Source organism: Montipora capricornis, chromosome 4, assembly GCF_036669925.1.
Source record: "Montipora capricornis isolate CH-2021 chromosome 4, ASM3666992v2, whole genome shotgun sequence".
NCBI classification, from domain to species: domain Eukaryota; kingdom Metazoa; phylum Cnidaria; class Anthozoa; order Scleractinia; family Acroporidae; genus Montipora; species Montipora capricornis.
Genome location: NC_090886.1, coordinates 53452922 through 53466986, shown reverse-complemented (window position 1 = coordinate 53466986; position 14065 = coordinate 53452922). Strand labels below are relative to the sequence as shown.

At 37.4% G+C, this 14065-nt stretch overlaps 1 protein-coding gene across 1 annotated transcript in view; it reads left to right on the top strand.

Moving 5' to 3' along the window:
* The window catches only part of LOC138047433 (uncharacterized), a 16476-nt gene extending 2780 nt beyond the window's left edge, over window positions 1-13696 (top strand). The window contains exons 3-15 of the mRNA XM_068894280.1: window positions 876-1034; window positions 2069-2144; window positions 3258-3339; window positions 5228-5296; window positions 5485-5633; window positions 6501-6604; window positions 7762-7796; window positions 8122-8265; window positions 9578-9708; window positions 10514-10562; window positions 10730-10784; window positions 11628-11663; window positions 12769-13696. Of these exons, the coding sequence (XP_068750381.1) occupies window positions 876-1034; window positions 2069-2144; window positions 3258-3339; window positions 5228-5296; window positions 5485-5633; window positions 6501-6604; window positions 7762-7796; window positions 8122-8265; window positions 9578-9708; window positions 10514-10562; window positions 10730-10784; window positions 11628-11663; window positions 12769-12953 (1274 nt within the window). The 3' untranslated portion in view covers window positions 12954-13696. The remainder of the gene's footprint in view (window positions 1-875; window positions 1035-2068; window positions 2145-3257; window positions 3340-5227; window positions 5297-5484; window positions 5634-6500; window positions 6605-7761; window positions 7797-8121; window positions 8266-9577; window positions 9709-10513; window positions 10563-10729; window positions 10785-11627; window positions 11664-12768) is intronic.
* The last annotated feature ends 369 nt before the right edge of the window (window positions 13697-14065 follow it).

Below are 14065 nucleotides of genomic sequence, written 5' to 3'. Positions count from 1 at the left end.
ATCCCTAACAGAAAAATTGAATAATGAAAAAATAAGTGACACTTAAACAAAACGATGAAAGGAAAAATCTTATTCTAAAGATAACTAGAACAATTTTTAACTTACCTTAGTCTCCGAGATGTGAATGATTCCTAGATTTTTATTAGTAAAAGATGATCTCTAGCCTTCCAGATGATAATGGGAATGATTCGTGATGTGAGGGCTAAGTGTAGTTTAGTTCATATTACAACAATGAACTATTTGAGTATTAACACAATACAAGAAATGTGAGACGTAAGAATTTAAACTACAAAATTAGAAGTATTCCTGATAGAAATCCTAACTAGGATCTTGTAGTATCCTTTAGGATCTTGAATAGGATTAGGGTCCTGTTTAGGATCCCAAAAAGGAGGATCCTAATCAGGATCTTAATAAGATCCTCACTAGGATCTTGAACAGGATCCTGAATAGGGAAGGAACCGATAATCAAGATCCTGAATTGGTTTTTAATTTTGCCATCAGTGAAACAGAATTTTCATCAAAACAACAGATTCCTGATGTCTGGAATCAAATCAAGATCTCTCAGAATCTTGTTAAGATCCTATCGGATTCTGTCAGGAACTTGACAAGATCCTAAAAGGATCCTTACAAGATCTTGATAGGAACCTACAGGAACTTATCAAAATCATACAGGATCCAGTCAAGAATTATGTGTCATGAAAGCTACACATTATTGGGCGCAAAAACTAACACCATTTTCAAATTATTATCAAAGACAGTGTAAAGAAATATTATGAGCACTGCATGGTTGGTTGCGTGAATGTTGATCTAAAAATCTAACAACCTTTATCTTTGCGAAAAGTATGTTTTTTTAGTCAAATGGTTTTTCTCTGTAGGGTTCAAGAAAGATGTTATCAGATTTTGCAATCAACTGGATGTAAATATCCCTGATAAAAAACATCAATTTGCTCCATTTATCCATGAGTCGTACCTCATAGCAAATGCTTCCAAACTATCTGGATCTTATGAGAGCAATGAAAAGTTAGCATTCCTTGGTAAGTATATAGCAGTTTTATGCTCTAATTAGAACTTGTCTTGAAATAATTAAAAGTAGTTAAGAAGTTAATATTAAATAGTTGCCTTTTACATTGATCCTTTGATACCTCAAACACCCTCGGATGCCACCAGTTGACAAGTAAAATCATCTGGTGTTAGACAGAGTAAAATCTGCTACTATCAGACCTCCATTTAAATCTGTACTTCTCCATTTAAATCAGACTAACTGCGATTTTCATAATTCTGCGGAATGTTACCTTCAAGCGCTAAGCGCCAAACTGAGTTTTGGCTTCCATCAATCAAATTTCCGAACATAGCTGGGAAGACTGACTCTGCCTCTGCAAAGTGAATTGGAATTCTTGTTTGGTTCACAGTTTGAAAACCATTATCATATGTTTTTAGAAATTCTTCAGTAAAATGATGAGTACAGATTCCATCGCTTTCCATCGACATTGAGTTTGAATGTAAGAATGTTGCGTGGGAACCAGAGATGCTGCTGATTGGTAGGTTATGTTACGCATCAATTGATTTTGTCCTCTGTGGTTGGCATCGGAAGTTTGATTGATGAAAGCCAAAATGCAGTTTGGCCGTTGGTGTTTGAAGATGAATTCCGCAGAATTATGAAAATAGCAATAAATTATAACTCTCATGTATTATTGTAGAAGAAAGTGAAAGTTCTACAAACAAGGAAGAAATTTTGGCCTTTAATAACATATTAAAGATATCATAAGCTTCAAGCTGCAATACTGCAATGTATAAATATAAGCTCTTTATTTCATAATTTTTCATTGTACATGATTGTATTTCTTCATCATTACTTGACATCTACAAAATTGAAAGTCCTTGTATGTACAGCCCCTGTACAGTGTATATCAGGCAAGATCAAGTTCACCCATGACTTTTTGTATCAACTCAGTTTTCAATTCACTTGCCTGGCATCAACTGTGAACTATTGACATATTGCCATATTTTAGACTTTTTTAAAACTATATTATAATAACATAGAGATGGAATTGTCAAAACTTGTGTGCAGGTGCTCAAGCAATGAGAAAGTGTGTTACAGAGCATCTTTACCGCAATTTCCCTGAATTGACTGCAAGAGACATTTGGTATGTATTACAGTATAACCTAATTATTTGCCTTACTTTTTAATAGTAAAAGTAATCATTATATTTTAAAATTATTTTTATGATTTTTTTTGGTTAATAATACATTATTTTGCACCTCTATCACCCTTCTAGACTCTTGTTAAGCATCACTGGCAATGATACGCTTTCAGTTCTCTTTCCTTGCTCCTTGAAATTATCAATACCTATTTCCAAATTAATTGATGGGGTTTCACGTAGCTTGAGCTTGTGCTGCTGTGGTTGTCCTTCACTATTCTTTTTTTTTTTGCTGATTCCCATTTCTCGTTGCCTCGTTATATAAATTTCTCTCAGTTTAATTTCAAAGTGCACCCAAACTCAAATATTTGTCGTTCCTAATATAACAAGTCTCCCTATTCAAAGCAAATGTGTCTCCACTGTCACCCTGAATTTTGCTTATTCTGTGCTGTGCAATTCTTATTATTTTTGTTTATTCTGTGCTGTGAGTTTGTTGGTTCTCTACTCTGCACCGAGAGGTTTTCTCCGGGTACTCCGTTTTCCCCTCTCCTCAAAAACCAACATTTGATTTGACTTAATTTGCATTAATTGTTAATTTCAGTTTACAGTGTCCCCAATTAGTGCTCCAGCGCTAGAACAACTAGACACTTAAATGAAGTTTCTGTGCAAGCCACATAAACTTGGCAGAACTATAAGCAGTATTTTATAGATACACTATGGTAATGTGAGAGACACAAGTCTAATCTCTTAATTTACCTCACAAACTGCTTTGTATTCGTGTTTGCAAGGAAATTTTGCATTTGCAAAGCAGTTTGTGACATAAAATTGAGAGTAGACCCAATTAATGCTTCTCACATCATGGACATGGGTCCAAATTATAGCTAGTTTTGACAACTTGGGCATCTTGCCCAGCAGACAAAAAGCAAAGTTTCCAGTTATGAATGGTAAAACATATTGTGCTTTTGTTGGGGAGATTAATTAATATTGTAGACGACAAGTATTTGAGTTTAGGCGCACTTTAATGAATAAAATATTAAAAATATTCTCCAGTGGTGAATACAATAATGTAGAATGTATGGAATAAAATGTGTATTTTGAATCCACCTGTTTTTGTTTCAGGGACATTCAGACTGGTTTGTTAGAGGACCATTTACTTGCAGTAGCCCATGCCTGGAACATAAAAGGAATTACTCTTTACTCAGTAAGTACCTGTCGAACAGTGAAGGCCATCAGGTTTTCGACAGCTGAACAAAGGTGGACATTTAATTGACTTTAGAGCTGTTTTCACTCCTTGGATTTTTAAGATTTTGGCCTTCAAAGCAGAGAATGAATTTAACAAAACTTGAAATAAGGGGTGAAAACAGCTACACATATTAGATGAAAGGTAACGGTAGTACAATATTGAACCCACTGGGAACTCGGAAAAAATCCGAGCCCCAGATGGGATTCGAACCCACGACCCTCCGTGATCTAGTACGGATGCTCTAACCACTGAGCTACTGGAGACTCTATGGTGAGCAAGGGTGAAATGTGGGTATTTGACTGGATCTGCATCACGCAGCCACAGAGTCAAATATCGACGGACGGCATAGCTGATTGGTGTCTTAGCACCACGTTCGATCAGCGCATCTCTCACAAAAACAGCAATAGCATGGGAAATTGATGGACTGCAAAAGGGTTTTCACCTGTAAGTCTAGAAGAAATGGCGCATTGCATGATTTAGAAGTACATGTACAGCTGTAGAGACTGCTCAGGCTGGATGTGTGCAAGAAGAAGTAATCAAAGTCTCTGTGAAGTCTTTATAATAGCATCATCATCATCATCTTTGCAACGTGGTGCTAAGACACCAATAGCGTGAGCCTGTAATAGCCAAAGGCTATGAACTTGGGGCCTCAATCAGACCAGACCACAACATAGGGATAGGGAACTCCGTACCTTGCTCCATTCAATTATTAGACAAGTGTGTGTGCAATCTTTAACATCCTTCAGAGTTTTATGAAGAAAGGTTTTGAGATGGGGCCTTTGGTTTAAAGTCCTTATCCAAGAAGACATGTAAGCCTGATCATTTATGGATGTAATTACAAAGGTAGCAATTTCTCCTCACTTAATACTGTACTTTAATAAAGACCCTGAGTGTTGGTCTGGCTGGAGTTAAACTCATGACCTCCTGCACGGTACTCCAGCGCTCAACCAACTGAGCCAACCAGTCGGCAGTTCTGGCTCTATGATGGAGCCAACTCAGTCATGCATGTCGCAGTCTGTCCTTGTGACAGGATGTGTGCAGATTGTTGTATAACCCATTGTCTTTAGAATTTAAGTTGACAGATGCCTATACTAACAACAACCTTCTCTGATGCCTGTGAGTGAGTTACCATGACCCCTTGGTGTTCTCAGTTGATCGAGCATCTTTGTAGAATGTGTGAGGGTCACAGGTTTGATCCCTTGTCAGGCAACCACTCGGAGTCTTAAAATAATTGAGGAGAAAGTGATGCCTTTGTAATGGCATCTGCAAATGCTGAGATCTTCAAGTATTGTCAGATAAGGATTATAAACTGTTCACGTACTAAGGCCATGTCTTGCAACCCTTACAAGTAATCAAAATTGTGTGAGATTTCAAGTAACCCACAAGAGGAACTAGTCCCTGGTGCTGTTGTCTTTTTGTGTATAGGGGCATCTATTGTTTGCCCAAAACAGTGATTTTGGGTTGAAAAATAAGCAGGCTGGCCAGTTAATCACAAAGTCAATTAGTTTTGGTCCAAGGGGAGTAGCTAATAAATTAACATAGTTTGCTTCACTTGTCTTCTATTCATTCTTATCTCTAGACTGTCAATCTTTACAATTTTAACTATTTTTCAATGTGTTTTTATGTAAAATAAGAAAATGCCCAAAGGAGATGTAGTATGGAGAAATCAAGGCTTTGTATAGGAGACACTAATGTACATACTCCAAAGTTTGCAATCTTTCCTTCATTGCCTTGTTTACAGATGGACAAAACACGCAAAACTAGATTTGTTCATCTATTGAGTGTCAATGATAATCAACTGATAATGACTGCAGGTGAAAAGACTTTAACTCTTTGGAATTTTCAGAGACAGCCTCAGGACCTCATGTTGCGCCAAGCTGTACTTGCTCTTGTTGGAGCAGTTTATTCCCATGAAGTAAGTGGACTGGACTATACATTATTCCTGTAATGTAATTAAATGAAATATATATTAAGTTTTAGAAAAATTACAATGGAAGAGCTTTACAGAAAAAAATTGACCTGTGATATAACCTGTGATACGCCTTTAGTTGCATCTTCATAATATTGTTTTCTTTTTCTTCATGGTTACCTTTCTGTGTTCAGAGTCTAGAAAAGGCTGATGCATTTGTGAAGTCACATCTTATTCCTGAATTGACAAAGGGACAGATTGAAGAGATTAAGAAGTTGCAGCATCCAAAGTTTATCTTGCAGTCAGTAACAGATAAACTAGGACACTCTTTTTTGAAGACAAGGTCTGTATTTGTCTGTGAGTATTGTGTGCTGGAACTCTTAACTATATGGTAGGAGCTCTAATAATGGACATTTGGTAGGTGGACAGCTCCACTGACAAATGCCTTTGAAAGATGCTATCTTGTGTGTCCAAAAAAGTGGAGATATCTTAGATTACAACATTACTAATTAATTAAATAAGTGCAGCAGATGGTGTCTATCAGGTGTGCCTCTGGCCCTCCACTAGGTAAAAGTAAAGAATCCGATCCCACTGGCGCGGCAGCCAACCTGTCGGCCAATGCCTTGGTCGACACACCACCAACACACTACCGGCACATCGGCCAACACACTACAGACGCGTTGCTTGAAGTACTTGCCTCTTTCGCATTTTATTATTTCTTTCAGTTGGAAGCAAGAACAACTTCATAAGGAACGACAAAAATGTGATAGCCAAATAGCCGCCATTTTTAAAATGAAACACTAACTAGTACCTAGGTCCTCTTGATGTTTTGGCAAGGGTCAGTTACCAAAGCGGGGAGTTAATTTGCAAGTTGACCGTTGGTGGGATCATCAGATTGTTTACCTTTACCCTCCACTTGATCAATGCACTGCCCACTTTCTCCACCTCAGCTTGATGAGATACTGAAACTGATAGTGAGAAAATTGCTTTGAATTCATGGTGGTACCATGTACATGTATTTCAAGCTCTTTGACAGTGGCCAAATTCATTTTCTTTGTAATTTTTTACTCTCTTTTTTGAAAAAGGTGAGTTGGAAAATTGCATTCTGTAGCTTACAATATTGCGTTGGTCTTGATTGAGTGGAATTATGTAATATTTATTCCTGTATGTTAGTTTTTATGTAAGAGGGTTTATATTAATTTGTTCCCAGGCTTGATTATACAAAAAAGAGCAAGTCAAATCTTCATTTGGATAATCCATTTGTCTATTCTGTCAGTGTTTTATGTGGAGAAGAAAGTAATGTCTTAGCTCAAGGTTTGTTTCATTGTTGGTTCTCTTCTCGACTCCAAGAAATGTTTTTTCAGGTTTCACCTTCTACAAAATCACTATTAAGTTTGATTAATTTTAGGTATATTTTAATGTGATTTCATATTCTTTGTCTGTGCTCAGATTGTGCTAAACCAATAGACCCTTAGGTCGTGTTTTATTGGGATCAACCGTTTTTAGTTGGTTGAGTTGGTTGGGTTTTTTCGTGTTCTATTCGGAAAAACCGTTTTCGGTTGATTTGGTGGATCAACTTTTTCAAACAGCACCAAACTTGGTTGAATTGGTTGAACAAGCATGAGCAGGGGCCGCTGTCATTTACGTGGGCCGTTTAAAGCTGCTGCAGGCTCCTGCCATGTTGCTTTTGCTAAACATGTCAACGCTGAGAAGTCTGATAATAACTATTCCAGGAGTTACTGCTTTTCAACCGAAAACGGTTGGAAATTGATTTATTGGGAAACCTCAACCGTTTCAACCTTAACCAGTTGGGGTTGAAACGGTTGATCCCAACAGAACACGGCCTTAATAATAAACCATTTTACAGTTGTGCTTAATTACCTGGCCTATGAATGAAATTGAGGCTGGAGTTGACCTTGTTTTGATAGAATGAAGGGGGTAGTTTCTAAAGAAACTGTGGTGCTGCGTCAGTGGATAAGTAGTATACAAAAATTTGGTTTTATCAGCAGAGTTGATAATGTGAATCGGCCACTGTACAGAGATTCTAAAAGCTGATGTTTCTAGCATTAGCCCTTCGTCAGAGAGAATCCAATTTGCTCTGACATTATCAACTCTGTTGATAAAACCAAATTTTTGTATACTTGTTTTGATAGAATCCTCACTGGTTTTCTTAAGACGTAAATTCTTACTAATTCGCATGACAACGACATTATCATTAACATAAGAAAAGGAGGGACGTTTATATCATAACAAGGTCAACGCTAGCCTCACTTTTATTTAAAATTAATTATGCCACTGGTAACGAAGCACACTACTGTAAAGAGGTCTATTTCTAAAGTTTCCATTGATTTGCAAATTATTATAATAATTATTTATTTCAAATTCACATATAAACAGAAACACTTCAGTTCTGGAAAAGGTTTATGTGGCCGTCTCATGCCTACGTGTTTTATCTTTTTTCCAATCTGTAGAAGTCTCTCACAGTTTAACCTTAGCAGAGAAAAAGGTTTGTTTTTGTTTTGGTGATAAAAACTGCCTTCTTATAATCTTAAATCCCGTAGGGATATTAGTGATTCCCGTGGTAAAGAAATTTTTTTTTTTCATTTCTGCATACAGTTGTAGTGGACACATTTTGCAGTGATAACGTTGATGATATCACTATTTATCCGGGAAAGGCTTTAAAACGTTCATGGGAATAAGAAGAAAACACAGGTTATTTGGTTTATCACAGTAAGACTAAACTGTAAAAAAGATTAATAATCACTTGACCAAATTGCAATTGTCTGCTTTTGTTCTGTGAATTCAAATAAGTTGACCACCGTTTTTATTAGGCATGCCAGAAGGCCCTTGTCACTCACTATGCAGATGAATTCCACAGTTTCCATCTGGAAATTGATAATGATGAATTTGCTCTGGAGACAAACATTGATCTTGGTTTGATAGCATCTGAACAGAGAGTGGTAGAACTGGACAAGGTAAACACCTTTTTCACTCCAAGTAATAACTGAAACATCCATGCTTGTATAATCAAACAATAGAAATGCCACTTAAGCAAAGAAGAAAGGAATTCTCAACAGGCTTGAATTGCATTGTTCAAGGACAGTAACATGGCTGGTACGTGTGATGTATCTGTGGAGAACCACCATAGTGTCGGATACACAATATATGCATGCCATTTCACTAATGTTATGCTAATTTTAGACCCAGTTTTTGACTGAAGTGGGTCACCTGCCTGGGCCTAGTTAAAAAAGGAACCTAGTACATTAAGAGGCATTATTGCGATAATCCTCATCCTGGGAGGGTTGGATTTTCATTTTTATCTGTTTAAGTAGCAAAACCACAGAGGAACCAATGTGAGCAAACAATCTGGCAAGCATGCTGATGCAGGCACCCACCTCGTGTCACTTCAACATGTGTGATAAAGTGGTTTGCAAAGTAGTTTTTCAGGTTTCTTTTAACCCATTGATTCCTAAACCGCTCCCTATTGATGAGTATAATCATCTGGCGTCAGACAGAGTATCAAGTCTCACTCTTAGGAGTCAATGTGTCAATGTACTGCTTCTTGAATCAGTGTAGAACTGATTGCCTACTTGCAGTAGTGTTTCTCTGTCACTAACTATGCAAGCACATGAGAGATGAGACTGAATAACTTGCAAGATAAACAAACCCTAAAGAGCGGGGCTATTTTTCTAAAAGTTTTTCCATAGACATGTAAAACCTGACTATCATTGGCTTGGCAGGCTACCCTACCTTGTTTATTTATGAAGACGTTCACCAACTGAAACATACAACAGAGTGGGACTGCAAGTGTTCTTTTGAGACTTGATTTGATTTTAAGTGTGCTGTTAATTAAATTACTGTTGAAAGGCTATTCAATAAATATAACATCTATCTTCTGTTTGTGGTACAAATTCCAACCCACTTGGTTGTAGAAGGACTGTACATGTAAGTCATATTGACAGAAGGTTACTTTACCTAAGTCAACTTGTTATCAAAATGATTGTTCCCCTTTACAAAACGTTACCTAGCCAACACTGTCTGTACATGTGGAGGGTTATGATATACATGTGTATTACCCTTCCCAGAAGACTGTAACCTGTTGATCCTCACCTATCATTAAAGGATGGTGAAGCTTGAATTAACTGTGAATGGATAGCCAGCCTATCCACCAAGTTAAGTTACCTCATTCCTCATGCCTCAGGCTCTTAAAATTAGCCATTTTCTTTTACCTTTTCACTCTCACATTGCCCTAACGCTTGTTTTTGCACCATTTAATTTTCTTTACAGGGTGATGCAAGCTTTGGTTTTCACATTAAAGGAGGAGAGAAGAGGAAAAAGGCAACTGAACAGTGGCTGGTTTTTCATTATACCACCCCAGTCTTCATTTCGTACATTGTACCAGGGGGTCTTGCAGACAGGTGTGTATTGACTCCAGGCTAATTATTATTTTAACCCAGTCCATATCAATAAGTGATGTCTTACTTATTTAAAGTCAATACTAAAGTATACTAGGTAATGCATATCATATACATGTAAGGACTTTCCAATGCTGTCCATTGGGTAAAAACATATGTATCCTATATAAGGCAAGACTTAACAGCTGCCATCATTGTCACCATTATGCTATTCATAACCCCACATCCATGCACCCGTCCTGGTAGAAAATCTAGCAATGTTTACATGCATGCTGTCAAGTTCGTATTTCCCCCTATGTTTGATCCATCATGGTTGGTGCAAAATGCAGTGTTGATGGTGGTAGATAAGTAGAACTTTGGTGCTAAAATAACCACGTAAACCACCAACTTGCCTCACACCAGACTGTGTGTTGCAGCAGTTTGCAGCTGCTGAATTCTTTTACCCAAACAATTTGTCAAAACCAGGGTGTAGCTTTTTCAAGCCACGCCCTTTTAGAACAGTTCACCCTAAAGGCTTGATTGGTTCTCAGCTGTGATCTGCATGATTGTATTAGAGGACAGATGTATAGCTGACATCATTATCAAAAACTTCTAGGTTTTTATTATAATATAAAACAAATAGATTTCATGTTGTCATGCATCTGTTCAATAAAAATGTGGTAAAAACATCAGTGACACACTCGGCTATCACCTGAACAGATGTACAGCAACGTGGAATCTATTTACTAATTAAAAATAATTGATAATAATATATGATAATAATAATTATATGTATTTGTAACTTCCCTTTGAATGCATTCTATTTCAGACATGGGGGACTTTCTGTTGGTGATAGGATTCTTGCTGTGAATGATAAAGTAAGAACATGATAATTGCTAGTTCATTATAATTGACTCAAAACATACTTTAAGCTGCGGTTAGTGTTCATGTACCAAATTTATGAATATGAAGTTCTTTAGTCATGATGAAAACTCTTTTTTTCTTTTTCTCTTTAACTCTTCTATTTACTTGAATTCTTGTTTAGAGTATGGAGGGGCTTGATCATGAGAGAGCAGTAAATCTGTTAAAATCTGTTTATGGTAAGTAGATCTTAATCTTCCTCCTGTAAAATCACAACATACATTTTTTTTTTTGGTTTTGGTAATGTTGTTTCCCTCTCATTTTGTAAAAGCAGGGTTGTCATTAAGTGCCAACTGCCCGGGAAATTAGCCAGCTGGATTTTGGCTGGCAATCGTTCCAAATGAAAAGGGAAACGAACAATTCTTAGATGAATCACTTGCTATCATTTGATATCAAACATATTGTCCAACAGAAAAGATTTGAATAAAGTAATTTCCAACTACTGTACCTCAAAATTTGGTAGCTCTATGAGAAGTAAACCTATTCAAAAGAAATGTTGTTTTGAGCGTTTGTTTACTGTTTTCTTTTTCGCCATACTTTTGTTTTCGCGAGGCTTGGCAGCCCCGCATTAAAGGCATGGCTAAAGATTGTTAATGAGATGTCGTAACCAGGTCTCCAGTACATGTAGGAGGAAGATTCTGTTTCTTCATTCGAGCAAAGGTCATCGAAGATAATTTTTTTGCATAAAAGAGTCTTGTTGCTTTTTGTATCAAAGAGGGCCTCAGATTGCACCAGAGGGCACCAAATCAAATTCAAAATTTCAAATGTTCCTGGGGAGACCCCCTCCCCCCAGGGTTGGTATCACCAACCCGAGAAGGTACGCGGGGCCTATCAGCCCGCTCACCTAACTTTTCAAGCGGCATGCATTTTCCTTAGCTACAACGCTGTAAAAGGCTATCCTTTTTTTGTCATTATTTCTCTTATAATTACTGCTTTAAAATTTAAATCTACTCCCAGCCAAACAATGATTATCAAGTCAGAAAACCATACCAATGCAATTACTGATTTCAAAATTATTGTAGGTCATGTCACCTTGACAGTCTCGCATTGCAGAGAAGGTAGGTGGATGTGTAGGTGAACTTTGCATGGCATATACCTGCACAACAATTATGCATGTGGCATCCTCCACATGCACAACAATTATTGTTGTGCATGTGGAGGATGTAAACTGCAGGTTGTAGCTTAGGGTTGCAGGTCATTGTTTCGCCATAGCTGAAACAACCCAAACTTTTACTAATGCAAACATTAGGCCTAAACACTATGCTTTAGATGTTTAACCCATTGACATCCAAACTGGCTGAAACCGGCCAGACTTAGTATTTTACTCTGTCTAACGCCAGACCATTTTACTCATCAATGGGGAACCCCTGAGAGTCAATGGGTTAATTAAGCCTAAGATTAGGATGTAAAAGTTTGGGCCAATCATTGTAAGCAGTGGTCACTCTCGTCTTTTACAAGAGTTTGAGTGAAAACCAAGGCAGAATAGCTGGCGGTGGAAGTCAAATTTCTGACAATATAGACGGCGTTATACCACCGGTGACTGGCTTCAAAATAATTTCCCCTGGTTGGTGGAGAAATATCCAGTATGTACTGTACTTACCCTTGTGCTACTCAAATGGGATCAGACCTTGGGATCTACTCATGTTTAACTAAGGGATGTCCAATTAAAGCCCATTTAAACGGTTTCAACAAGTGTTAAACATTAGTTGAACTGAGGCAGAGCCAACATTTTGATTGGAAGGAAGAACAGTTCACTAAGAAGAAACCATACTTACCTACAGGTTCAGATTTAAATGCTGCCATGTTGAATATTACAGCCTCAGCCTAATGTGAGCATGTGGCAAATGTGTGTTCTAGAAATGTTAAATGGACTCTTCAAAGGGTGTCAACTTGATCCAAAACGTTTGGGAAGAAAGGAAAAATTGATAATGACAGTAGTGATGTTGAATGAAAGTTTAAATTTGTTTCAATGCTCTTGACAGTTTTTAACTGTTCAAAAAGGCCTTTACATACCAGTACACATAAAGACTGCAGCATTAATTGTAATAGTTATTCCTTAGCAAGTTACACTGCAGTTCTTACGCCATTTCACAGTGATAATGGACTCCCTCAAAGGGTGGCATTGTTGAATTAGGATAGCATTAAAAGTACATTTTCTTCCAGCCTTGGTTGCAGATCAGGTGGAGATGAAATACAAAGAAATGAGACGCAAAAAACGCATGGCAGAGCTAGCGTCTGATATTTGGTCTGACTGGCATCAAGCTCAAGCAAACCGCCATCCATCACAGTACAAGGACATCCTCAAATATCATGATACTCAACAAAAGATTGAAAAATCATCATCTTGATCTCAATGAGATCAATATTATTATTATTATTGTACATTATGTCACTCATCACTGGCATGAAAGTTTCGTGAGATTTTTTCTGAAGGGTGTGGCTGAGTTGGTGTCTATCAGTCATCTTGTGAGAAGAACCAAGCAAGCTCTTGAGTGGTATCAAATGTCTTCACATAATATGTCAAAAAACGTGTGCGAGTGTTTCATCAGGGGTTCCAAATTAAACACCGAGAAACAGATGAAAGCATGACGCCATACGCAGAGTGCTTTTATTGTTTCAAGGTGTTTGGAACCCCTGATGAAACACAAAGCACAAGTTTTTTTACATGACTTCTCAACCTTTTTTGTACTAAGTATGAGTGTAATGTGATGATCTTTTGTTTTATTACACACGGTAAAAGCAATTTGTAAAGGAAATGAATATTCAATATTTGGGCACATTTAAAAAGAAGAACTCTTGAAAAAATTTGCATAATAGGGTGTGATGGAGAGCGAGTCCCAAAATCGTCTTCCCCAGAAGTGAATCGGTTAATGAAGCCATTCCATTTTCAACTATAAAAATATAAAAATAACTGGACTGTGAACATTTTCTCGGAATGGCAGAGGTTTAAGAGTGCCGCTTTTAGAGGTCTTTAGATTGCGGTGGACTTTCCAAAGACTATGTTTTTATCCTCTTGACACTAATGATAAAAGGTACTGCAAAGGTTTTTTGTTGAATATTTGGGAAATTTAAAATGCATTGTGTGCAGGTAGTTTATCTCTGTGTGTTTTTTCCGTAGGTTTATTAGTTTAAGTGTGATCAGTAGTTTCATTGGGTATCAAGATACATGCATGTGACCAAACTGGGACACTCAGATTGGGTAATACTCTTATGAATTATTAGTGAGTTTGAGAATTAGATATAACCCTGTCAGTTCTGACAGTAAGACTTAAAGATTTTACTGTCTAACACCAGCTGATTATGCTCGTCAATGGGGGCTGGTTCAGGGATGAATGGGCTAAGAACTGACATCTAGGTCCCCTTTAAACCTTGAAAGAACTCAATTCCCTAGTGATACTTATTGAAGCCCCCTGCACCAAACTAAAGCTTTGAAATGTTGTAACATGGAATACAAACCCTT